Source organism: Rosa chinensis, chromosome 2 (genome assembly GCF_002994745.2).
Source record: "Rosa chinensis cultivar Old Blush chromosome 2, RchiOBHm-V2, whole genome shotgun sequence".
Taxonomy (NCBI): Eukaryota; Viridiplantae; Streptophyta; class Magnoliopsida; order Rosales; family Rosaceae; genus Rosa; species Rosa chinensis.
In genome coordinates, this window is record NC_037089.1 from 1,528,318 (window position 1) to 1,553,095 (window position 24,778).

A 24,778-nucleotide genomic window follows, 5' to 3' on the forward strand; every position below is an offset into this window, starting at 1 on the left:
GGATTGGTATAAAGACAATCTTTCGATACCTAAGAGGTACGATTGATATGGGCTTATTCTATCCCTACAGAGAGAAAAGGAATGACGGAAAATTGGGATCGGACCCAAAAAGGCAAAACGCCCCCGTCCATGGAATGGCCGCCGGCCATGTTGCCGGCACAGGCGCCGCCGCCGCTCATGGTGGCCGGCGTCCTCCTATCTCCCTCCATCAAAACGACAATGATGTCTTGATGGGCTTTGCTGATGCAGGGTACCTCTCTGACCCTCACAAAGGTCGCTCCCAAACAGGTTATGTCTTTACCATGGGAAGCACTGCGATATCTTGGAGGTCTACGAAACAGACCCTTGTTGCTACTTCCTCAAATCATGCAGAGATTATTGCTCTACATGAAGCTGTACGTGAATGTGTATGGTTAAGGTCTGTAATTCGACACATTCAAGGAAGTTGTGGTTTGAAGTCTACCACAGATGACCCTACATGCATTTATGAGGATAATGCAGCTTGTATTGAACAAATGAAGTTAGGTTTCATCAAGGGTGACAACACCAAGCATATATCGCCTAAGTTCTTTTATAATCAGCAACAACAATCACTTCTAAAGATTGAAGTGAATCAAATCCGATCAGAGGATAATGTAGCGGACTTATTCACTAAGTCGTTACCTAAATCCACCTTCGAGAAACATGTGAAGAGCATCGGATTGAGAAAGTTATCCGAACTCCCACGATTGTAGCAATCAGGGGGAGATATCGACATCAGGGGGAGTTATGATGTCTACATGTTCGATCTCGAAGAGTGAAGGACGTGTTGTGCTCTTTTTGTCCTTCGACCAGGATTATTTTTGTCCCACAGGGTTTTTGTTACCTGGCAAGGTTTTTAACGAGGCAACGGATGAAGCGTCACCACCAAGTTTGAGCGGCACAAGGGGGAGTGTTGAAGGAAAATCAAGTTTAGTGTGCCTTATCAAACTAGGAATAGGAATAGGAGAGAAGGTTCTAGATTTCCCAATCCTACACGGATTGGTATTCCTTGTAACATTAGATTATGCACTTTGTAATCCCTATATATAGGGCTCCTATGATATCGAACCTCGCTCTGTTGAAGAATGTCAACGAAGAGCAGATTGGCCTAAATGGAAAGATGCGATCCAGGTTGAATTGGATTCACTAACAAAGAGACAGGTATTTGGGCCTGTAACGCAGACACCCCCAAGTGTAAAGCCTGTTGGCCATAAATGGGTCTTTGTTAGAAAGCGTAATGAGAAAAATGAGGTGGTAAGATATAAAGCCCGCCTTGTGGCGCAAGGTTTCTCACAACGCCCTGGAATCGACTACGAGGAGACATATTCTCCCGTAATGGACGTTATAACGTTCCGCTACCTTGTCAGTTTGGTAGTTTCCGAAAAACTTGACATGCAGCTTATGGATGTGGTTACAGCATATCTCTATGGGGATCTAGATTCAGAGATATATATGAAGGTTCCAGATGGACTTCAATTACCCAAATCAAGTGGCTCTAAACCACGGAGCGCGTTTTCAATAAGATTAAAACGCTCACTATATGGATTAAAACAATCCGGACGGATGTGGTATAACCGTCTAAGTGACTACTTGATTGGGAAGGGATATATTAACAAGTTCATCGTCCAAGGGATATTTTATGGGACCGTTTGGGCGAGTGAATGTGTCTTTACCATGCTGATTATAAAAGAACTTAGGCGATATATGCTTGGTGTTGTCACCCTTGATGAAACCTAACTTCATTTGTTCAATACAAGCTGCATTATCCTCATAAATGCATGTAGGGTCATCTGTGGTAGACTTCAAACCACAACTTCCTTGAATGTGTCGAATTACAGACCTTAACCATACACATTCACGTACAGCTTCATGTAGAGCAATAATCTCTGCATGATTTGAGGAAGTAGCAACAAGGGTCTGTTTCGTAGACCTCCAAGATATCGCAGTGCTTCCCATGGTAAAGACATAACCTGTTTGGGAGCGACCTTTGTGAGGGTCAGAGAGGTACCCTGCATCAGCAAAGCCCATCAAGACATCATTGTCGTTTTGATGGAGGGAGATAGGAGGACGCCGGCCACCATGAGCGGCGGCGGCGCCTGTGCCGGCAACATGGCCGGCGGCCATTCCATGGACGGGGGCGTTTTGCCTTTTTGGGTCCGATCCCAATTTTCCGTCATTCCTTTTCTCTCTGTAGGGATAGAATAAGCCCATATCAATCGTACCTCTTAGGTATCGAAAGATTGTCTTTATACCAATCCAATGGCGGCGTGTTGGCGCAGAGCTATGTCTAGCTAACAAGTTCACTGCGAATGAGATATCCGGTCTTGTGCATTGAGCTAAGTACAATAATGCGCCTATTGCACTTAAATAGGGCACTTCGGCCTCTAGGGGTTCTTCGTCCTCATCCCTTGGACGAAACGGATCTTTTCCGGGCTCAAGACTACGGCCGATCATGGGAGTACTTGCAGGCTTTGCTTTATCTTCATTAAAGCGCCTTAGAATTTTCTGAGTATATGCAGACTGATGGATCAAAATCCCATCACTACGGTGCTCGAGTTCTAAACCGAGACAAAACCGTGTTTTCCCAAGATCTTTCATCTCAAATTCGGATTTCAAGTAATTAGCAGTTTCCTTTAACTCATCTAGAGTTCCAATTAGGTTCATGTCATCGACATAAACTGCTACGATTGCAAATCCGGAACTTGTTCTTTTAATGAACACGCATGGGCATATTTCATTGTTAATATATCCCTTCCCAATCAAGTAGTCACTTAGACGGTTATACCACATCCGTCCGGATTGTTTTAATCCATATAGTGAGCGTTTTAATCTTATTGAAAACGCGCTCCGTGGTTTAGAGCCACTTGATTTGGGTAATTGAAGTCCATCTGGAACCTTCATATATATCTCTGAATCTAGATCCCCATAGAGATATGCTGTAACCACATCCATAAGCTGCATGTCAAGTTTTTCGGAAACTACCAAACTGACAAGGTAGCGGAACGTTATAACGTCCATTACGGGAGAATATGTCTCCTCGTAGTCGATTCCAGGGCGTTGTGAGAAACCTTGCGCCACAAGGCGGGCTTTATATCTTACCACCTCATTTTTCTCATTACGCTTTCTAACAAAGACCCATTTATGGCCAACAGGCTTTACACTTGGGGGTGTCTGCGTTACAGGCCCAAATACCTGTCTCTTTGTTAGTGAATCCAATTCAACCTGGATCGCATCTTTCCATTTAGGCCAATCTGCTCTTCGTTGACATTCTTCAACAGAGCGAGGTTCGATATCATCATATTCTATAATCCCTTTCGCAATATGATATGCAAATGCATCATCAATCGCCATAGAATTTCTATCCATCATCTCATGTACACTAGTGTAATTTATGGAGATCTCTCTATTCTCTGGAGTTGGTTCTGACATTGGAGCGTCCCCAATGATGTCTCTTGGACATAACCATAATCCGGAATATTCTCATGAGATGGATTATTTATATCGATGATTAATGGATTATTCTGTGCCAAACTCGCTTTCTTTCTTGGGCGAGAATCCATCGAACCTATAGGCCTCCCGCGCTTCCTGGCAGGAGCCATGGGCCTAGCCACAACGTCACCATCACTGTGAGAGGGGACGTTGGCGCCATGCTCAAATCCTCTTGAGTTAGCGTCATGTCCTCTAGTTTTAGGGACATCAATCCTTGCAGGCACGTTTGCAGCAGGTATGTGTGATCTCGTCACTTTAGCGATATCAGAAAACGCATCAGGCATCGATTCTGCTACGTTCTGAAGATCGAGAATTCTCCGCACTTCAATTTCAGACTGTGCGGTTCGGGGATCAAGATGAGACAGAGTGGGGACAGACCACGACAATTCCGGTCGTTCCTGTTGAACATTGATGTTCTTATCTCCCCTAACGATGGGAAGACTGTCTCATCGAAGTGACAATCCGCAAATCTAGCGGTAAAGAGATCGCCTGTCAAGGGTTCTATGTAGCGGATAATCGTTGGAGAATCATATCCAACATAAAGGCCTAATCGTCTTTGAGGACCCATTTTGGTGCGCTGTGGCGGCGCAATAGGCACATAGACCGCACACCCAAATATGCGTAAGTGTGAGACATCAGGCTCATACCCAGTAACCATCTGGGACGCAGAGAAGGGTTGGGTGGCAGTGGGCCTCAGACGAATAAGTACAGCTGCATGCAATATTGCATAGCCCCAAGCAGAAATAGGGAGATTGGTGCGCATCACCAATGCTCGAGCAACCATTTGTAGTCGTTTAATGGTGGCTTCTGCGAGACCATTTTGGGTATGAACATGAGGAACAGGATGTTCAACATCAATCCCAATGGACATGCAATAATCATCAAAAGTCTTTGATGTAAACTCCCCAGCATTGTCTAATCTTATAGACTTAATGGGATGATCAGGGTGGTGAGCCCGTAACTTAATGATTTGTGCTAGGAGTTTAGCAAATGCAGCGTTCCTTGTGGACAATAGCATGACATGTGACCAGCGTGTCGATGCATCAACCAACACCATAAAATATCTAAATGGTCCGCATGGTGGTTGAATAGGTCCACAAATATCACCTTGAATTCTTTGCAAGAATGGTATATTTTCCTTGGTGTCCTTTGCATAGGATGGTCTTGATCCTAACTTTGCTAAAGAGCAGGCTTTGCAGAACGAATGATGGGCTTTAGAAACAACCAATGAGGATTTTGGTTGAGCCACAAAGTCACAAGTGACCTTAGAAGTAAAAGTTGGAGACAAAGGACCCTTGGTGGCGTCAATGCCACCCTGAGGCCGCAGGGGGAAGGCGGCGCCGGCCAAGGATGGCCGGATTTGGGGGTGAACGGCGCCGTGAGGCGCAGGGGTTCCTTCGGTGTCCAAAAACCGAGTTTTACTTCTTTTCGTTCTGAAAAAGGGATGTCCGTGTGAAGTCTTTAATACACGGATCATCATGTCACGACCTGGGTGTCCCAAACGGTCGTGCCAAAGCCTATACGTGTCGGAATCCCATAAATCATCTCTCATGACATGGTTGGATTCAATGACTCGAATAGTGGTTGCATACAACCCACTAGAGCGACACATAAGTTTCTCTAATACTCGTTTATGTCCGTAGTCATTAGAGGTGATGCAAAGGAACTCTTGTCCATTCTCACAATGTGTTTCCACATGAAAACCATTGGCTCTTATATCTTTGAAGCTCAATAGGGTTCTTCCTGCCCTAGGAGCATAAAGAGCTTCGGTGACATTCAAGGTAGTGCCATTAGGCAACATAAATTGAGCTGGTCCTCGACCATGAATCAATTGAGATGGTCCAGCCATCGTAGTCACAGAAGATCGAGTAGGCGCCATCCATAGGAATAGCTGCCTGTTTCGAAGGATGGTATGTGTAGTAGCACTATCCACGAGGCATTCGAGCTCTCCGGGAAACATACTGAAAAATAATAAAGTTCGAATTTAGAATATGTCCAAGACATTTGAATAAGATAAATCGATACTTTATTAATAATAGCCAATGATTACATCAAAGTTTCTTGACCAAAATCTAATCCAATATAAAAATCAAACCGTAGACAAATCGTAGTCACTCAATCCTTTCGGTAATTTCAATTTAGTTGTGACCAGGTAAGGTAAGGCGAGATTTTGGTGGAGCGTTGCTCACTTTTAAAACCGTTCTCTCAGATCAAACCTTGCCTAGACATCACAAGTACTCTTGAGTACGCCTAGAGGGAAAGAGTTAATACAATAAGTCATTTTATTGATTTAAGGCATAATAGCCATTACATAATTCTTGGAAAAGTAAAGGACTATACTAATCAAAATCTGCAGCATCCTTGTGCAATTCTTTGTCAGATTTGAAGTCCGCTATGGTGAGATTGACGTTGACATCATCACCATCTTCTTCTATATTTTCGGCAAAGTTGGCTTCATGCTCTCTGAAGTCTCTAAATGCCTTGTAATGCGCAGCCAATTGTTTGCTTGCGTTGCATTGTTTGAACCAGTGCTCACTAGATCCACATCGATGACACATGTCATTGTGATTTCCTCCCTTTAATTGAGGTGCATTGTTTGCACTTGGGTGGCGTCCCCCATAGGAGTTGGCGCCATTCCCACGGCCCTGGGTGGTTCCTCCATGTCCTGGAGCCCCACGGCCTCCTCTCCCACGTTGCCATGTATTGCCACGTGATCGTCCTTCATTCTGACGAGTACCTTCCTTTGTAGGGCGGTTATATGGACCAGAACGTCCGTTGTGTCCCTTATTCTTAGGGTTCCGCTCCTTGCGCCCTCCTTTGGGTGCATTATTATAATTCGCCTCATGAACGCTCTTAGTTCCGATAGGCCTTGAATTATAATTCTTCACGAGGATATTATCATGTTTTTCAGCTACAGACATAATAGTAATGAGCTGATGAAATCTCGTGATCCGTCTAGTATCGAATTCTGTTCGATATTGCTTTGAGAGCAAAATTGCTGAGACGGGGAAGGTGGAGAGAGTTTTCTCAATTAGTTCTTGCTCTGTGACGGGTTGTCCACAGAACCCCAACATGGTTTTGAGGCGTAGAACTTCTGAATTATATTCAGCTACAGACTTGAAGTCGGCGAATCGTAGATTGCCCCATTGAACTTTCAAGTCAGGGAGGAGGGTATCCTTGATATTTCCAAATCGCTCTTCTAGCGCGACCCATAATTCTCTAGCATCCTTGATTGCCATGTACTCCAGTCGGAGTGATTTATCCATGTGGCGCCTCATCAAGATGAGGGCGGTGGCATTGTTCGTAGCCGTACGCTCAAATATGAGAGTAGGATTAGGAGCTTGAATTAAGGGTAGGATCCCTTTTGAAGTGAGATGGTGCTCAACATCCGTGGCCCAACTATGATAGTCCGAGCCAGTTGAGGTAAGTGCAGGAAAGTCAAGTTTCGACATCCTGAAATAAGAAGAAGAAATATATTAGTTTCGGAGTTAAAACTTCCACGACAACTAAATATTTAAGATTTCCGAGCTATGCTACCAAGAAATCGATTTCCAAGAAAATTGGATTAGACCGAAACAATGATGTTTATTAGGTCATAAATCGATGCTTGCGGACGCTCTTAGTCCGAAGTCTTACGAACGCTCTTAGTTCGTTAATTGCGTGAATCCCCACGATTCCGCTTTTCAATGATCGAACCCACGTTATAAGAAAGGTGGGATGAAGAAGAAGGGAGGTTTTTAAGTCCCCGAGAAAAGAAGAAATTTCAATTTAGGAACTTTAAAACTTACGCTTTTGGATACTTACTTTTTGGTTTTGGATCACGCGCGTGTCGATGCAGGCGTGATGGAGCGAAGCAATCCGAGTAGAAGCGTGCAGCGAATGCGGGGCAGCAGGGGCTGCGGTGGTAGTAGTGGTGCAGGAGTAGCGGAGGCAAACTGCAGGGGCAGCAGTAGTGGTGTAGGGCTGCAGGTGCACGGGTGCGTAGGCGGGGCAGCAGCGTGCGCAGGTGTGCGCGGGGAAGCAGGGACGCTGCAGGGGCAGCGTAGGGTGGACGCACGGGAGCGGGGCTGCAAGGCAGCGAATTGAGCGCGGGGGCGCGCTGGCAGGTTTCGGTGGGAAGAACTTTTTAGGGTTTTTGGTTTTCTGTTTTTGTGGCTAGAGTCGTGCTGATAACGTGTTTAAGTATATTGGTATTGAGAGAGATTGATGAGAGAAGTGTATTTCATTATAGAGAATAGGAGCCCTATATATAGGGATTACAAAGTGCATAATCTAATGTTACAAGGAATACCAATCCGTGTAGGATTGGGAAATCTAGAACCTTCTCTCCTATTCCTATTCCTAGTTTGATAAGGCACACTAAACTTGATTTTCCTTCAACACTTTCTTATTTAAAAAAAAAAAAAACAACCAAAAAAAAAAATCTTTCCATGGAGTCAAAAACAATCCACCTGATCCTCCTCTTCATCTTCATTTCTCCTCAGTTTCATTCTTCATATGCACAAACATGGATTAGAGCTGGTTACTGGTATGCCAGCGGTGAGTCTCCTATTCCTGACATAAACTCTGCCTTGTTTACTCATCTTATATGTGGTTTTGCCAATGTAAGTTCCTCCAGCTACCAGCTCATCATTCCCTCAGCTGATCAGCAGTACTACTCCAGCTTCACCGAAATCGTTAAGCGAAAAAACCCATCAATCATCACACTCCTGTCCATCTGGAATGGACAAGCTTCAACAGCTCAAGGAATATTGGGTGAAAAGGTCAACTCATCAGTCTTGTCCTCCATGCTCAATCAATCTTCTAGCAGAAGTTCTTTCATTGAGTCTTCAATCCAAATCGCAAGGCGCTATGGCTTTTGGGGTATAGACTTGTTTTGGCTGTGGCCTAACACAGAAGCAGATATGATCAACTTGGGAAAGCTGTTGGATGAATGGAGAGCTGCTGTGGATTCTGAGCCAAGAAACTCAAGTCTGTCGAAATTAATGCTGACAATGGCTGTTAAATATGTGCCTTCTTTCGGATCAATGACTTATCCGATTGAGTCTATGAAGAAGAACTTGGATTTTGCACATGTGGTGGCATATGACTATCATCTGCCTTTGAAGGAAAATGTTACTGGTGCTCATGCTGCTCTGTATAACCCAACAAGTCATGTTAATACAGACTATGGTATAAGGCAGTGGCTAAACAATTCATTTCCTGCTAGCAAACTGGTTATGGGATTGCCTTACCATGGCTATGCGTGGACTCTTGCGAACCCGAATGACAATGGAATTGGAGCGCCTGCAGCTGGTGTAGCTGTGACACAAGATGGTTCCATGAGCTATAAGTACATCAAGTGGTATACTCGAAGCTACGAAGCTAAAATAATGTATAATGCTAGTTATGTTGTGAATTACTGCATCATTGGATTGAACTGGATTGGATTTGATGATGTTGAAGCTATCAGAGCTAAGATTGCATATGCCAAGGAAAAGAAGCTACTTGGTTACAATGTGTTTGTAGTCACCAATGATGACAACTGGGCGCTTTCTTGGGCAGGTACACATTTCTTACTCCCCACCAATAATGTTCTTACCTCAACATTTATAAAGAGCATGAAGCAGGCTTAATTGTGATAGAAGTTATTTTTGAAGAGCTCAAATACAAAACACTTACGACAATGTTCTTGACCTCCCTTGTTCAAATGTTTTCTTTGCAAAATGTTGAATTCTGCATCATGTTGCTTTCTACTGCTTTATGATTGACAGCTCAGGATGAAGAAAATGCTCACGGAAAGAAGAGGCGGTTATTGCTGATAATTTTCCTTCCAATTACTATGATCATCATCCTCATAGCATCTGTGGTGTGTTACCTGCAAAGAAAATTGTTGAAGACAAAAGGTTCTAATATCAATTATATCATGCTCAATAGAAGTTTTTTAGTTAGTATGCACATACATGCAACAGATATGCATTTTCATTTTGTTATTTGGTATCTCTTCTGATTTCAGGGAAGATAATTCTGCGCAAGTTATATCGATCAGAATCAGCTTTTACTAGTGGTTCTCCAAGTCTGCAAGAATTCAGCTTCTCCACTATCAAAGCTGCTACAAATACCTTCTCAAGTGAAAACTTGCTTGGAGAGGGTGGGTTTGGTCCTGTTTATAAGGTAACGTGTTATATATTATTTAAATACTTCAACAGTGTGGGAACTGGGATTTAAAACAAGGATATATGCAGACATTTGTAGTTTTGTATGGAATTAACTCATTAAGTGTTCCGAGGTACTATGATCTGTTAAGCATTATATAAGTTACAAAATGAAACAGAGCTACACCAGAAGTAGGGATATTGTGATAGTAATAACTAATAATTGAAGAAAGAAAAAAGAAGATGTTTAAGTACAACTATAAAATGAAACAGAGAGAGAGAGAGTAATCCAAAGAGAGAATGGAGTTTTCAAGTGTGTTTATTCATCTCATTCAAGGAGGTATTTATAGGAATACATTTGAGATGTGAGATGCTTAAAGAATGAAATACAACTTGGATGACAGCTCCATTTCTAGCTTTCTCATGTGGTATTGTGGCTGTGATGATAGAGATAACCATGCTTGTTCCCCTTTGGCATAAAGCTTATCATACAAGTCACTTATTCCTATCTTTACACTTAAGCATCCCCCTTTATACATGAGATAGACATATAAATATATATATACTACAACACTCCCCCTTGGATATTTCATGCCAATAGTATTGTCTAGGCCGTGCGCTTCGAAATTGCCTCGTTAAAAACCTTGCCAAGTAATAAAACCCTGTGGGAAAAAACAACCTTGGTCGAAGGAGAAAAAGAGCACAATGCGCATCGAGTGTGGAGTATGTGTATGGATACTCCCCCTGATTTAGACTCCCCCTGGAGATCATGGGAGTTCGGATAACCTTCTCAATCCGATACTCTTCACATGTTTCTCGAAAGGGGATTTTGGTAACGACTTAGTAAATAAGTCCGCTACATTTTCCTCTAATCGGATTTGATTTACTTCAATTTTTAGAAGTGTTTGTTGTTGCTGATTGTAGAAAAATTTTGGCGATATATGCTTGGTATTGTCCCCCTTGATGAAACCTAATTTCATTTGCTCAATACAAGCTGCATTATCTTCGTAAATGCATGTAGGTTCTTCTGTGGTAGACTTCAAACCACAGGTTCCTCGAATGTGTCTATTTACAGACCTTAGCCATATGCATTCACGCACAGCTTCATGTAGAGCAATAATCTCTGCATGATTTGAGGAAGTAGCAACAAGGGTCTGTTTTGTGGATTTCCAAGATATCGCGGTGCTTCCCATGGTAAAGACATAACCTGTTTGGGAGCGACCTTTGTGAGGGTCAGAGAGATACCCTGCATCAGCAAAACCCATCAAAACATCATTATCATTTTGATGGAGGGGAGGGAAGGTGGCTTTTTGCCTTGTGGGATCTAGTCCCATAATTCCTTCTTTCCTTTTCTCCCTGTAGGGATAAAACAAGCCCATATCAATCGTACCTTTTAAGTATCGAAAGATTGTCTTTATACCAATCCAATGGCGGCGTGTTGGCGAGGAACTATGTCGAGCCAACAAGTTCACTGCGAATGAGATATTCGGTCTTGTGCATTGAGCTAAGTACAATAATGCACCTATTGCACTTAGATATGGCACTTCAGCCTCTAATAAGCCTTCGTCCTCATCCTTTGGACGAAATGGATCTTTTCTGGGCTCAAGACTACGGTTGATCATGGGAGTACTCACAGGCTTTGCTTTATCTTCATTAAAGCGCCTTAGTAATTTTTGAGTATATGCTGACTGATGGATCATAATCCCATCACTACGGTGCTCGAGTTCTATTCGGAGACAAAACCGTGTTTTCCCAAGATCTTTCATCTCAAATTCGGATTTCAAATATTTAGCAGTTTCTTTTAACTCATTTAGAGTTCCAATTAGATTCATGTCATCGACATAAACTGCTATAATTGCAAATCCGAAACTTGTCTTTTTAATGAACACGCATGGGCATATTTCATTGTTAATATATCTCTTCCCAATCAAGTAGTCACTTAGACGGTTATACCACATCCGTCCGGATTGTTTCAATCCATATAGTGAGCGTTTCAATCTTATTGAAAACGCGCTCCGTGGTTTAGAGCCATTTGATTTGGGTAATTGAAGTCCTTCTGGAACCTTCATATATATCTCTGAATCTAGATCCCCATAGAGATATGCTGTAACCACATCCATAAGCTGCATGTCAAGTTTTTCGGAAACTACCAAACTGACAAGGTAGCGGAACGTTATAACGTCCATTATGGGAGAATATGTCTCCTCGTAGTCGATTCCAGGGCGTTGTGAGAAACCTTGCGCCACAAGGCGGGCTTTGTATCTAACAACCTCATTTTTCTCATTACGCTTTCTAACAAAGACCCATTTATGGCCAACAGGTTTTATATTTGGTGGTGTCAGCGTTATAGGCCCAAATACCTGTCTCTTTGTTAGTGAATCCAATTCAGTCTGGATCGCATCTTTCCATTTAGACCAATCTGCTCTTCGTTGACATTCTTCAACGGAGCGAGGTTCGATATCATCGTATTCTATAATTTCTTTTGCAATATGATATGCAAAAGTATCATTAATAGTCATAGAATTTCTATCCATCATCACATGTATACTAGTGTAATTCATGGAGATCTCTCTATTCTCTGGAATTGGTTCTGTTATTGGAGCGTCCTCCAATGATGTCTCTTTGACATAACCATAATCCGGAATATTTTCATGAGATGGATTAATTGTATCGATGATTAATGGATTATTTTGTGCCAAACTCGCTTTCTTTCTTGGGCGAGAATCCATCGAACCTATGGGCCTCCCGCGCTTCCTGGCGGGAGCCGTGGGTCTAGCCACTACGTCACCCATATAGGGGACGTTGGTGCCATTCTCATGTACTCTTGAGATGGCATCATGTCCTCTAGTGTTAGGGACATCAATCCTTGCAGGCACATTTGCAGCAGGTATATGTGATCTTGTCACTTTAGCGATATCAGAAAACGCATCAGGCATTGATTCTGCTACGTTCTGAAGATCGAGAATTCTCCGCACTTCTATTTCAGATTGTGCTGTTCGGGGATCAAGATGAGACAGAGTGGGGACAAACCACGACAATTCCTGTCTTTTCTGTTGAACATTACCGTTCATGTCTCCCCCTAATGACGGGAAGACTGTCTCATCAAAGTGACAATCCGCAAATCTTGCGGTAAATAGATCGCCTGTCAAGGGTTTTATATAGCGGATAATGGTGGGAGAGTCATACCCAGTATAAAGACCTAATCGTCTTTGAGGACCCATTTTGGGGCGCCGTGGCAGCGCAATTGGCACATAGACTGCACACCCGAATATGCGTAAGTGTGAGACATCGGGCTCATACCCAGTTACCATCTGGGAGGCAGAAAATGGTTGGGTGGCAGTGGGTCTAAGACGAATAAGCACAGCTGCGTGCAATATTGCATATCCCCAAGCAGAAATAGGGAGATTGGTGCGCATAACCAATGCTCGAGCAACCATTTGAAGTCTTTTAATGGCAGCTTCTGCGAGACCATTTTGGGTGTGTACATGAGGTACAGGGTGTTCAACCTCAATCCCAATGGACATGCAATAATCATCAAAAGTTTTTGATGTAAACTCTCCAGCATTGTCAAGACGAATTGACTTAATAGGATGATCAGGGTGGTGAGCCCTTAATTTAATGATTTGTGCTAGGAGTTTAGCAAATGCAGCATTTCTCGTGGATAATAGCATGACATGCGACCAGCGTGTCGATGCATCAACCAACACCATAAAATATCTAAATGGTCCGCAAGTTGGTTGAATAGGTCCACAAATATTACCTTGTATTCTTTGCAAGAATGGTATATTTTCTTTAGTGTCCTTTGCATAGGACGGTCTCGATCCTACCTTTGCTAAAGAACAAGCCTTGCAAAACGAATGATATGAAGTAGTTCTTTCGACCAATCTTTGGTTCGTACTTCTTTTCGTTTTGAAGAATGGATGTCCGTGTGAAGTTTTTAATATACGGAGCATCATATCTCGACCTGGGTGACCTAAACGGTCGTGCCAAAGTCTATATGTGTCAGAATCCCATAAATTTTCATTCATAACATGGTTGGATTCAATTACTCTGATAGTGGTTGCATATAATCCACTAGAGCGGCACATAAGTTTCTCTAATACTCGTTTATTTCCGTAGTTATTAGAGATAATGCAAAGGAACTCTTGTCCATTCTCACAATGTGTTTCCACATGAAAATTATTGGCTCTTATATCTTTAAAACTCAATAGGGTTCTTCCAGCCCTAGGAGCGTATAGAGCTTCAGTGATATTAATATTCGTGCCATTTGGCAACAAGAATTGAGCTGGTCCTCGACCATGAATCAATTGTGATGATCCTGCCATCGTAGTTATTGAAGATCGACTAGGCGTCATCCATAAGAATAATTGCCTATGTCGTAATATAGTATGTGTGGTGCCACTATCAAGAAGGCATTCCATTTCTCCGGAAAACATACTGAAAAAGAATAAAGTTCGGAATATTAACACATGTCCATGACATTGAATGCGATACTTTATTAATAAGGGAAATAACCAATGATTACATCAAGGTTTCCCAAAGTCTATTCCAAAATACAATCAAACATATACAAATTGTAATTGCTCAATCCGTTTGGTAATTCCAATGAAATATGACCAGGAAAGTAGAGAGATGTTGGGGGAGCGAGGCTCGCTTAAATACCTTGATCTCAATTACTTTCCTAGACATCATACTTCATTGGGTACGCCACATGAGAGAGAGTCAATACAATTTGATTAAGGCACGTTTGCCATTATTGGGAAATAGAAAAGACTATTTTAATCAAAGTCTGCTGCATCCTCGTGCACTTGTTTAGCTTTGAAGTCTTCTATGGTGAGATTGACATCTTCATTCTCTTCATCTTCGGCAAGGTTGGCTTCTTGCTCCCTGAATTGCCTATACTCTTTATAGCTTGCAGCTAGTTGAGTACTTGCATTGCATTGCTTGAACCAATGCTCGATTGATCCGCACCGATGACACACGTCATTATGGTTGCCTCCTTTCATTGGAGGTGCAGTTTGTCCACGTTGTGGATATTCCCTAGGAGGGTTACTGCTACTACCACGTCTTATGATGCGACCTCCACGGCCCTTATTGTTATCGTATCCACCTCTCCCACGTGTGCAGTTGCCACCACGTGTGGAGTTACCACCACGTGTGTCCGCTTTAAAGTTGCGGTTTCTCTCTTTATTGGAGTGGTTATATGGGCCCGTACGCCTTTCATGTCCCCTGTTATTCGGGTATTGCTGCTTGCGCCCTCTTTTGGGTGCATTATAATTTGCCTCACGGACGCTCTTGGTTCCGATGGGCCTTGAATGATAATTCTTTACAAGGATGTTGTCGTGCTTTTCAGCTACCGACAAAAGATTAATAAGCTCATTAAACCTTGTAATTCGTCCAGCATTGACTTCGGTGCGATATTGCTTTGATATCACAATTGCTGAGACGGGAATGGTGGAGAGAGTCTTCTCAATTAGCTCTTCTTCTGTGAGAGGCTTTCCACAGAACCTCAACATGGATTTGAGGCGAAGAGCTTCCGAGTTATATTCAGCAACAGACTTAAAGTCGGAGAAGCGTATATTATTCCACTGAACCTTCAAGTCAGGGAGGAGGGTATCTTGGATATTGCCAAAACGCTCTTCTAGCGCTACCCATAGGTCTCTTGCATCTTTGATTGACATGTACTCTAATCTGAGTGCTTTATCCATATGGCGCCGCATCAAGATAATAGCTTGTGCATGCTTTGTAGGTGTTCGTTGGAACACAAGGCCTGGATCAGGAGCTTGAATTATGGGCAATATTCCCTTTGAAGTGAGGTGGTTCTCAACGTCGGTTACCCAACTATGGTATTCCGAACCCGTTGAGTCAAGTATTTGAAAGTCGAGTCTAGGTTCATTCGACATCCTGAAGATAATAAGAGAAGATATATTAGTTTCGGAGTTTAAAACTTCCACGAAAGCTAAAATCAATAATATTTAGACCAAAACAATGATGTTTTGCGGACGCTCTTAGTCCGAATATTATGAACACTCTTAGTTCATGATTACGAACGCTCTTAGTTCGTTTAGCGTGAATTACGGTAATTCCGCTTTTAATTGTAAGTTCCCGAGAAAAAGAAAGAGAGGAAAAATGAAGTAAAAACTCAAAAATGGGAACTTTTAGTAAATAATACCTTGGAATAATTGCCGGAAAAAGTCGCCGGAAAAGTGTCCGAAAGTCGCCGGAAAAGTGTCCGAAAGTCGCCGGAAAAGTGTCCGAAAGTCGCCGGAAAAGTGTCCGAAAGTCGCCGGAAAAGTGTCCTGAAAGTCGCCGGAAAAGTGTCCGGAAAGTCGCCGGAAAAGTGTCTGAAAGTCGCCGGAAAATTGCTCGACAGATCTGTCGACAGATGTGTCGACAGCTGCTCGGCAGCAGCTCGGCAGCTGCTGCGCAGGTGCTAGGCAGGCTGCTCGGCAGATGGCTCGGCAGCTGCTCGGCAGATGGCTCGGCAGCTGCTCGGCAGCTGCTGCGCAGGTCCTCGGCAGATGCTCGGCAGCTGCTGCGCAGGGGGTATGCAGGGGGTAGGCAGGGGCTATCGGCAGCACTTTGGCAGGGGCTCGGCAGCACTCGGCAGCACTTCGGCAGGGGCTCGGCAGCACTCGGCAGGGGCTCGGCAGCACTCGGGCAGCGGTTCAGAACTTCCGGCAGCCGGTTCGGGTGGTTTCCGGCCGGTTCTGGGGGTTCTGAAACCGGTTCTGGGCTTCTTGAATCAAGGGCTTTGATATGAGCTAGGGTTTGGAGGTTTTTTGTAAGTTTGAAAAAATGGCTTCGATTGGATTATGAACTACCTCTTCTCCTTTCAACTTCGATCCTAATTCTAGAGCAATTTCGTGCTGATAACGTGTTTAAGTACAACTATAAAATGAAACACAAAGAGAGAGAGAGAGTAATCCAAAGAAAGAATGGAGTTTTCAAGTGTGTTTATTCATCTCATTCAAGGAGGTATTTATAGGAATACATTTGAGATGTGAGATGCTTAAAGAATGAAATACAACTTGGATGACAGCTCCATTTCTAGCTTTCTCATGTGGTATTGTGGCTGTGATGATAGAGATAACCATGCTTGTTCCCCTTTGGCATAAAGCTTATCATACAAGTCACTTATTCCTATCTTTACACTTAAGCATCCCCCTTTATACATGAGATAGACATATAAATATATATATACTACAACAGAAGAAGAAATTTTGGACTGAAAGCTGTGTATGATCGATTATTGGCTACTGCATAAATGAACTAAAAGCTTATCCATCAATATTCTCAGTAATTTTTCAATGAAATCTACGTAAAGTGCTAGAAATGTTGGTGAATAATCAGTGTGTATATTTGTAGAATTCATCTTTGGAGCAACTAACAATTTGATTTCTTATCGAACCATATATGCTAACCATAGCTTTTCAAATATTGCAGGGAAAATTGCGAAATGGACAGGAAATAGCTGTGAAACGTCTTTCAAAAACATCAACTCAAGGACTTGAGGAATTCAGAAATGAAGTTACACTCACTGCAAGACTAGAACATGTAAATCTAGTTCGCGTTCTTGGGTTTTGCAGTAAGAAGGAAGAGAAAATGCTGATCTACGAGTACATGCCTAACAAAAGCTTGGACTTCTACCTTTTTGGTATGCAATTCTTTTGTGCTTCTTGTTGCATTTCAGGGTGCATGCTAGAATAGTAATACTTGATCCAAAAGGGGGAAGAGGCTACAGCAATATATGGCCAAACATAGAGTTACAGAAACCTGTCATACTATTATGTGCACTTCTTGCTCCTTTGCCTGCCTTTTAGTTATGAGTTTGATATCTTGCAGATCCTTCCACAAAGCATTTCCTAGACTGGACGAAGCGTGTGCATGTTATTGAAGGGGTTACTCAAGGACTCCTATATCTCCAAGAATACTCTAATTTGACAATTATTCACAGAGACCTAAAAGCTAGCAACATTTTACTTGACCATGAGATGAATGCTAAGATTTCCGACTTTGGAATGGCTAAACTTTTCAAGAAAGATGAAGTTGAAGGAAACACAGGCCGGATTGTTGGAACATAGTAAGTAAATTGCCTTCTTTGTTATATATTCACACATGTTCATATCCTTTAATACATTTTATATCCAATGCAGCGGCTATGTTCCTCCTGAATATGTAAATAAAGGTATATACTCCATGAAGTACGATGTCTACAGCTTCGGAGTTCTACTTTTGCAAATGATCAGTGGAAGGAGGAGTACAAGCTTCTACGGTCCGAACAGAAGTTTGCACCTTTTGGAATATGTAAGTTATATATAGCTTCATATATCACTACTGTAAAGTGTAAACCAACATTTTGTTCTAAAATGCAAGTCACCTTGAAATTTTTTCAGGCATATGAATCATGGAGGGAAGACAAAGGAGTGGAATTTATCGATCCAGCACTGGATGATTCTTCTTCTTCCTGTAAATTGCTGAGATGCTTGCAAGTAGCTCTACTATGTGTACAGGAAAATCCGGATGATAGGCCTACAATGTTGGAAGTGTATTCAATGCTCAAGTCTGACACTGAAGTCATCCCTATTCCTACAAAGACAGCTTTCTCAGGGAAAAGAGATGAACATATGGCAAGCACATCCACATCACAGCAAGCAGTATCAGTTAATGATGCACAGATTTCCGAGTTGCTACCCCGATGAAAATGCAGGCTCTCTACAGTGTAGTCATTAGTCATTGCTAGAAAAATTGTTTGTTTTGTATGAAAATTAATTTTACAATCAAAATCAACCGAATGATTCCCTAACAGATACAACTGAACACCAAAACCAACAATATAAAATGTCCATTCAGATAATTGCAGTCTTTATTCGGTACGTTTCCAATTTTCTAGTTAATGATATTGCATTAGCACGTAATCTGTCAATTCAGCTACTAACACACGTAGTTAAGTGACATTATGGTATGAACACTATGAACTATGAAGTATATACCTGTATATTATGGTTAATTTTGACAACATTTGCTAGTGAAGCCCTTCTGTTGTTAGGTTTGGAGCTTCATCAACTCCCTAAACTCCTGTCTTCATCGTTTTAGCCCGCATCTTCACAACCATACATCAAATGCAGGACAACCACATAATCCACCATATTAAAAGTTTAACACACATCATAATATATAGTATTGTTAATACCATAAACAAATGACATAGTTTAATATTTGAAGGAATAAAGAATATATATGTTGAACACGACTCTGCTGCTGTTCATCACCTTAAGTATCATGGGATTAGTTTCGGATTAAAAACATAGCAGAAGCATATTTTCTCAGACCAGAACAGATCCTATCCGACAGCATGAACCACATGGAGGAAGTAGTCGATCTCAAATCTTAACAATTTTTTGTTAATGAATCTCTGCAAATCATAAGTCATTCAACTCAACCTCTCGGATTCCATTCCATATAAGCAAGACAGAGTTGATGATTTGTTTAATCCCATAGTTCCTATACATAAGCCAGAACGGACGGCTTAATAAGTTAATATTCTTGGTATAGTTTTCTCTATGTAATCACTGTTTTTAACTTTTGTATAACCTCTTTTGTATGCACCGAAAACATTTCAAAACTTGGAAAAGATAAATAGCCTTTAGCTCTTCATAAGTTCATAGCCATGATTGAGTTCTAACAATCCACATTTCATTCGATCATTCTTGTAAGAAATGCCAAGCCTCAACAACTTTGTGCATCTTATTATTCTTTTTCTCCTATGTTGCTTGACGATGATCACGACGGGAAGTGCAGCAGAGCCCGCGTCGGAAAACCCTCCAGCGGTGAAATCAGGCTATTATCCACCTTCGGATAATTTCCCACCTTCAGCCATAGACACTACTTTCTTTACTCACGTCTACTATGCCTTTCTTGTGCCGAGCAACGTTACATTTAGATTTGAGCTGTCAAATGAAACGGCTTTACTCCTCTCGAACTTCACCACCGCCCTCCGCCACAAGACTCCACTTGTGAAGACCATGCTGTCCATAGGTGGCGGTGCAGGAGAAGAAGTGGCACACATCTTTGCTAGCATGGCATCAAACCCGTCCTCACGGTCAAACTTCATTGACTCGGCTATAGAAGTTGCACGTAAGTTTGGGTTTGATGGGCTGGACCTGGACTGGGAATACCCTGAAAGCCCAATAGAAATGAAGGCCTTGGGCCACTTGCTAAAACAATGGCGCCGCGAAATCAAGAAAGAGGCCCAGGCGACAAATAGCCAACCTCTACTGCTCACCGCCGCTGTCTACTTCTCCGCCGAGTTCTTCTTGGATGCCGTCATCCGCTCGTACCCGATTAAGTACATGGAAAAGTACTTGGATTGGGCCAATGTAATGTGCTTCGACTATCACGGGGCTTGGAGCAATATTACAGGGCCCAATGCACCATTATTTGACCCAAATAGTAATGTGAACTCCATTTACGGGCTTAGGTCATGGATCAACGGTGGCATGACCGCAAACAAGCTCGTAATGGGCTTGCCACTCTATGGCCGGACATGGGAGCTCAAAGACCCTAAAGATAACGGTATTGGATCCATTGCTATAGGCCCAGGCCCAGGAAATGGTTCACTCGGCTTCAACGAGTTGGAGGCCCTAAATGAGGAGTCGACCGCCATCGTGGTATATGACGCCGACACCGTATCGGTATATTCTGTTAATGGGTCGAGTTGGATTGCATTTGACGATGCCTTTACAACAACCTCCAAGATAGGGTTTGCTCAAGCTCTTGGGCTTCGTGGGTACTTCTTTTGGGCCATCATTCATGATAGCAATTGGAAGATCTCGGCCCAAGGTAACCAAATTACTATCCGCTACTTTTTTTTCTCAGTAAAACAATGTTGTTTAACGTTTTCCTTCTTGTGAAACTACAGCTTCAAAGTCATGGATTCTTTGATGAATGAACAAGGGGCGGCTTCCTTCGTGCTCAAAACTCCGGCGACAGTCGGTTATAAACTCGCCGAGTGTATTAGTTTTAGCCTTTTATGTGTGGTAAGATGAACTAATTTAGTCTATTTTTACATTTGTGAACAATAAGAAGGATGCCAAGTTACAGACGTCCTATGTCAAATTTCAAATGTTATGATTGGTTTATAATAGAACCTAATAAAATTTTCAGTATGTTTAGACTTTATCTAAGTGCAAGAAAGGTCCTGTATCAATTCATCAATTGCCGAAAACATAGCAGCGAACCCCATTCGATGATACAATTATGATTGAAACTGAAAATTTCCTCATCGCGAAAAATATAGCATTTCTCATAAGAGGCAGAGGCAGCTCCACAAGTCCCAAACAAAGAAAAACGACAAGCATGAATGATTTGTTAGTAAAATCGAAAAGTCGAGTTCTTCGCAAGCCCTGCAAATAGATCAAACAGAACAAAAGTCAATTACAACTCCAGATCATGCTTAAAAAAATATACTAGTTTGAAAATCAATGGCGGTAATTTAGTACAAGCTGTGAAGGGCAAGAAAAGAAAGGACATAATAACTATTCGGTTACCTTCTTATAGTTAGCATTGTATTCTCACAAAAAGGGATCACAGTGTCCCAAAGGAAGCTCAAACTAGCTTTGCTTGTTCTCTTTCATCCATTCAACAAGATTATCAATTATCACAGGCCATGCTTGATCAGAATCATAGTCTTCGAGATCTGGGAAACTTATCTGCCAAAAGGAAAGAATCATTAGACTAAGACTACTGGTATAGAGTCAAAGTGTGAGATTCAGCAAACACAAATTGAGAGCTGCACCCTTCCCCAAATGAAAAATCTCAGGTAATGCCTAATATACCATTAACGATGCAGGTGGGTTTCCCCATTATTTTTCCTTATGGTTCTAAACAGAGATTATTCTGAAGTGCATTCTTTTACACCACATGCCTGCTGCATCCATTTTATCCAGAGAAACAATGACATGGAGCTTCTAGGCAAAATTGCATATCCTACTAATTATTTACATGAACAGAGTGTTCTAACTATCTTGCAGTCAAGAGATGCATGTGTAGTCTCCCAAAATCATGAAGAGGATTGTAAGAAAATAAATAAAAACCAGGGCCAATGTCCGGGCCCTGCAACCCAACCAAATAAAACGCCTTTAACGCCTTTAAGAGTGCAAAGGAATGCATGAACTAGAATTTCTGAAGAAACTTAAGAAATTACAATGGCATACCTCCTTGCAAAAACGGTAAAAATGTCTCCACTGATCCGCATTTAATGCCCTGTACTCACTTTGGACCTGCCAAAATTTAAATCCAACCATCACATGACAAATTACAGAACCTTGTTTTAGACAAGAAATAAGTTAGTCCTCCAATTCTAGAAAATGATAGATAATGGGCTATTGACGTCTACCTACCTTCAGATACTTTATTAATACGTCAACCTGGGAACGGTATTTGGGACCAAGCACAAGACTCAGTAATTCACAAACAGTCTCGATATCAACACTCTTTTGCCTGTCTTCTGCAAGAATTTAACCAGTTTCAGGAAATTGTGAGTGGGAGAGAAACTTTTCATAAAAGAGGTTGTTTAGTTCTACTAAACTACAGGCATGTATACTAAGAAAGTAAGCTTACCTGTCAAGCAGTACTGAAATGCAAAAGCATAGAAATCTTCAAATTTGGATGTGGCCATCAACTTTTCAAAGACAAAAAGAAAGATCAATACCATTAACACAGGCAGGATGCAGTACTAGGTACTAATATCACCTCAAGAACAGCACAGGTGAACCTATGGAAATAAAAACAAAATATGTGAATACCTCTTTTTCCAAACCTGGGAGTGCTTTCTTCAATTTAGCAATGGTGTCAGCATTCAAATCTTTCAAGCCTCTTCGCCACTCTTCCTAATTGGAAGAGGATTGCTGATTAGGAATTGGTAGAAACTAAAATTCAAAAAAAGAAAAAAAAGAAGTAGGCCTGACAGGCAGTAATGTAGACTAATGTAGGGTACAAGGGTAATGCAGCAGTCATAATCTCATTAAGCAAAAAAAAAAAAAAAAATTCTTACTCTATTGAGTTTTACAAATAAAGCAATTTTGGACCTAGCTTATTACACTCAAACCTCTCCTGAGTCATCGTCTAGATACTGGCCTTTCCAAGTATCCAGAGTAGGCCATGAGAGAGCCCTTTCATAAGCTATTGTCATGCAACCGAGCCTGAAGCAGGTCTCTTTTTGTTCATCAGACTATCTCATACAATTTTCTTTTTTATCCCACATCAGCTACACACACACGCACATATACTATGAATAAATACATAAAGATACTGGTATGTATATACATAAGCAGTTCAAGTGTATTCAACATATTAGAGCATATCCCACAAATATATATACATATATATATATGCATTTCCTGTCGTTTTTGTACACGTGAATGGTTCACAGGCATTCCACTAACTAGATCATATCCCACAAATACGAATATTCAATATGCTGCAAGCAAACCGTGTACAACAATCGGAAACACGACAACAGCTTAAATTACATAGCTTTGTCTTACCCTGGAAAAATAGCCTTGCTTTTCTGCTTTCATTTTCCTGAGACACAAAATCATCAATGTCAATGAGGTTGTAGACATATAAAATCGAAGTATGTAAATAGCATCATGTCAACAAACACAGCAACTTACCAAGCAAGCATCAGGATTCTGACATCAGTGTGGTCCACTCCCAAATGCGAACAAAGAGAAACAATTCCTTCTGGGCTGTTCAATCAAACATATATAACAGTATAAGACAGTCCACATTTTGACAATGCATATTTTTGTATTGAACTTGCATCAACTTCATATATGCACACTTACTCAATCATGTCCAAGGTCTTGTTTGCGTACACATCAAAGAGGCTGCCTATCTTGTCTACCTCCTTCTTGCCTTTTTTACCTGCAGCTAAATAACATTAGAAAATCCGAAACTATGCAATACAACAGAATGATTTACTCCAACTACATCAAAATGCACATCACACAGAAGCAAGATCAGCAGCTGACATGTCATATTCAATCTTCGAATATCATAACATGTTTTCACTTGAGAATTACAGCGAAATTTTATAACTACTCAAATCATCAAAGACTACACGAAAAATCGTCGAAAATGAAAGCAAGATTAATCTGATCATTACTAAGAACATCATCAATACAACGAAGAACAGAATTAACTTAACAACCTACAAATACAGGCCACTCTGGATCATAATTTGACAAAAATTACAGTCTACTAAATCCAGAGGCCACGCAATATCTATAACTCAACAAGTTCATGATGATTTGACAATTCAAACTTCAGAATCACAATCTAACATCCAAGCCATTGCAATTGAATCACTCTAAACCGATTGAAATACGATCAAGAAAAAGAAAAAGAAACAATCTGTTCTACTTTGGTAACTAAACTCAGCTCATTCAAACTTCTTGGCTACATTAAGCCTATGAGTTCTGAATTTTGATGAACGAATCGGAATGTGAGGAGAGAAAGATACCGGGACGAGTCGAAACGACGTCGGAGGAGGTGACGGAGGCGGAGGTCGACGGTGGCGCTTTTCTTTTTGAAGTGGCGCGAGGCATGGTGGCGGTGAAGTGGAGCCGACGATGACGAGGCGTATCGGAAGCGCGCCGATTCGAAACGACGTCGGAGCGAGTGAGAGTGGAAAAAGCGAGGGTTTAGGAAATTCGAATCGACGGCGAGAGATAAGAGGGTTTTGCTTTATAGTGTGATTGGGATTGGGAGAGTGATGGAGAGGAAGGTTGAAGGAGGGGAGCGGGAGATTGAGTGCACGCGCAGAGTGGAGCGTGGTGGAGATCCTTTGGAAGGTTTGAGGGTAATATTGGAAATTTATGAAAATATCAAGTGACCACTCACAAACGTGCGCGGGTTTGGGCGGTGCGGAACAGTGTTGATAACGGAAATTTACGAATAGCTTCACGGCTCCGTTACGTGAGACTTTTTTTTTTTTTTTTAACAATTTCGTGAGACTTATTTGAAAATATTTCAATAGGAGAAAATTCAAATTTTGTTTAGCTTATGTTTTTGTTAAAAATTAATTTTATTAAAACTTTAAAAGTAAAACTCTCTATTGAGAAACGAAA

At 41.6% G+C, this 24,778-nt stretch overlaps 3 protein-coding genes across 3 annotated transcripts; 2 read left to right on the forward strand and 1 right to left on the reverse strand.

Moving 5' to 3' along the window:
- Positions 1-7,928: 7,928 nt before the first annotated feature.
- On the forward strand, positions 7,929-18,500 carry LOC112183353 (cysteine-rich receptor-like protein kinase 10). Its single transcript, XM_024321707.2, has 7 exons — positions 7,929-9,054; positions 9,264-9,395; positions 9,506-9,663; positions 17,091-17,301; positions 17,490-17,727; positions 17,801-17,951; positions 18,041-18,500. Exons 1-7 carry the CDS (start codon positions 7,941-7,943, stop codon positions 18,344-18,346), a joined length of 2,310 nt encoding a protein of 769 aa, XP_024177475.1. The 5' UTR covers positions 7,929-7,940; the 3' UTR covers positions 18,347-18,500.
- An 800-nt stretch (positions 18,501-19,300) lies between these two features.
- Positions 19,301-20,588, forward strand: LOC112183921 (nod factor hydrolase protein 1). The gene is made up of 2 exons (XM_024322235.2): positions 19,301-20,486; positions 20,566-20,588. The coding sequence occupies exons 1-2, from the start codon at positions 19,364-19,366 to the stop codon at positions 20,586-20,588; spliced, it is 1,146 nt and encodes a 381-aa protein (XP_024178003.1). The 5' UTR covers positions 19,301-19,363.
- Positions 20,589-20,827: 239 nt separating this feature from the next.
- On the reverse strand, positions 20,828-24,399 carry LOC112183922 (DCN1-like protein 5). The gene is made up of 10 exons (XM_024322236.2): positions 24,172-24,399; positions 23,495-23,573; positions 23,321-23,395; positions 23,192-23,228; positions 22,451-22,534; positions 22,266-22,326; positions 22,046-22,152; positions 21,860-21,925; positions 21,194-21,355; positions 20,828-21,049 (listed from the first exon to the last, which is right to left on the reverse strand). Exons 1-9 carry the CDS (start codon positions 24,254-24,256, stop codon positions 21,257-21,259), a joined length of 693 nt encoding a protein of 230 aa, XP_024178004.1. The 5' UTR covers positions 24,257-24,399; the 3' UTR covers positions 20,828-21,049; positions 21,194-21,256.
- Between the last annotated feature and the right edge of the window lie 379 nt (positions 24,400-24,778).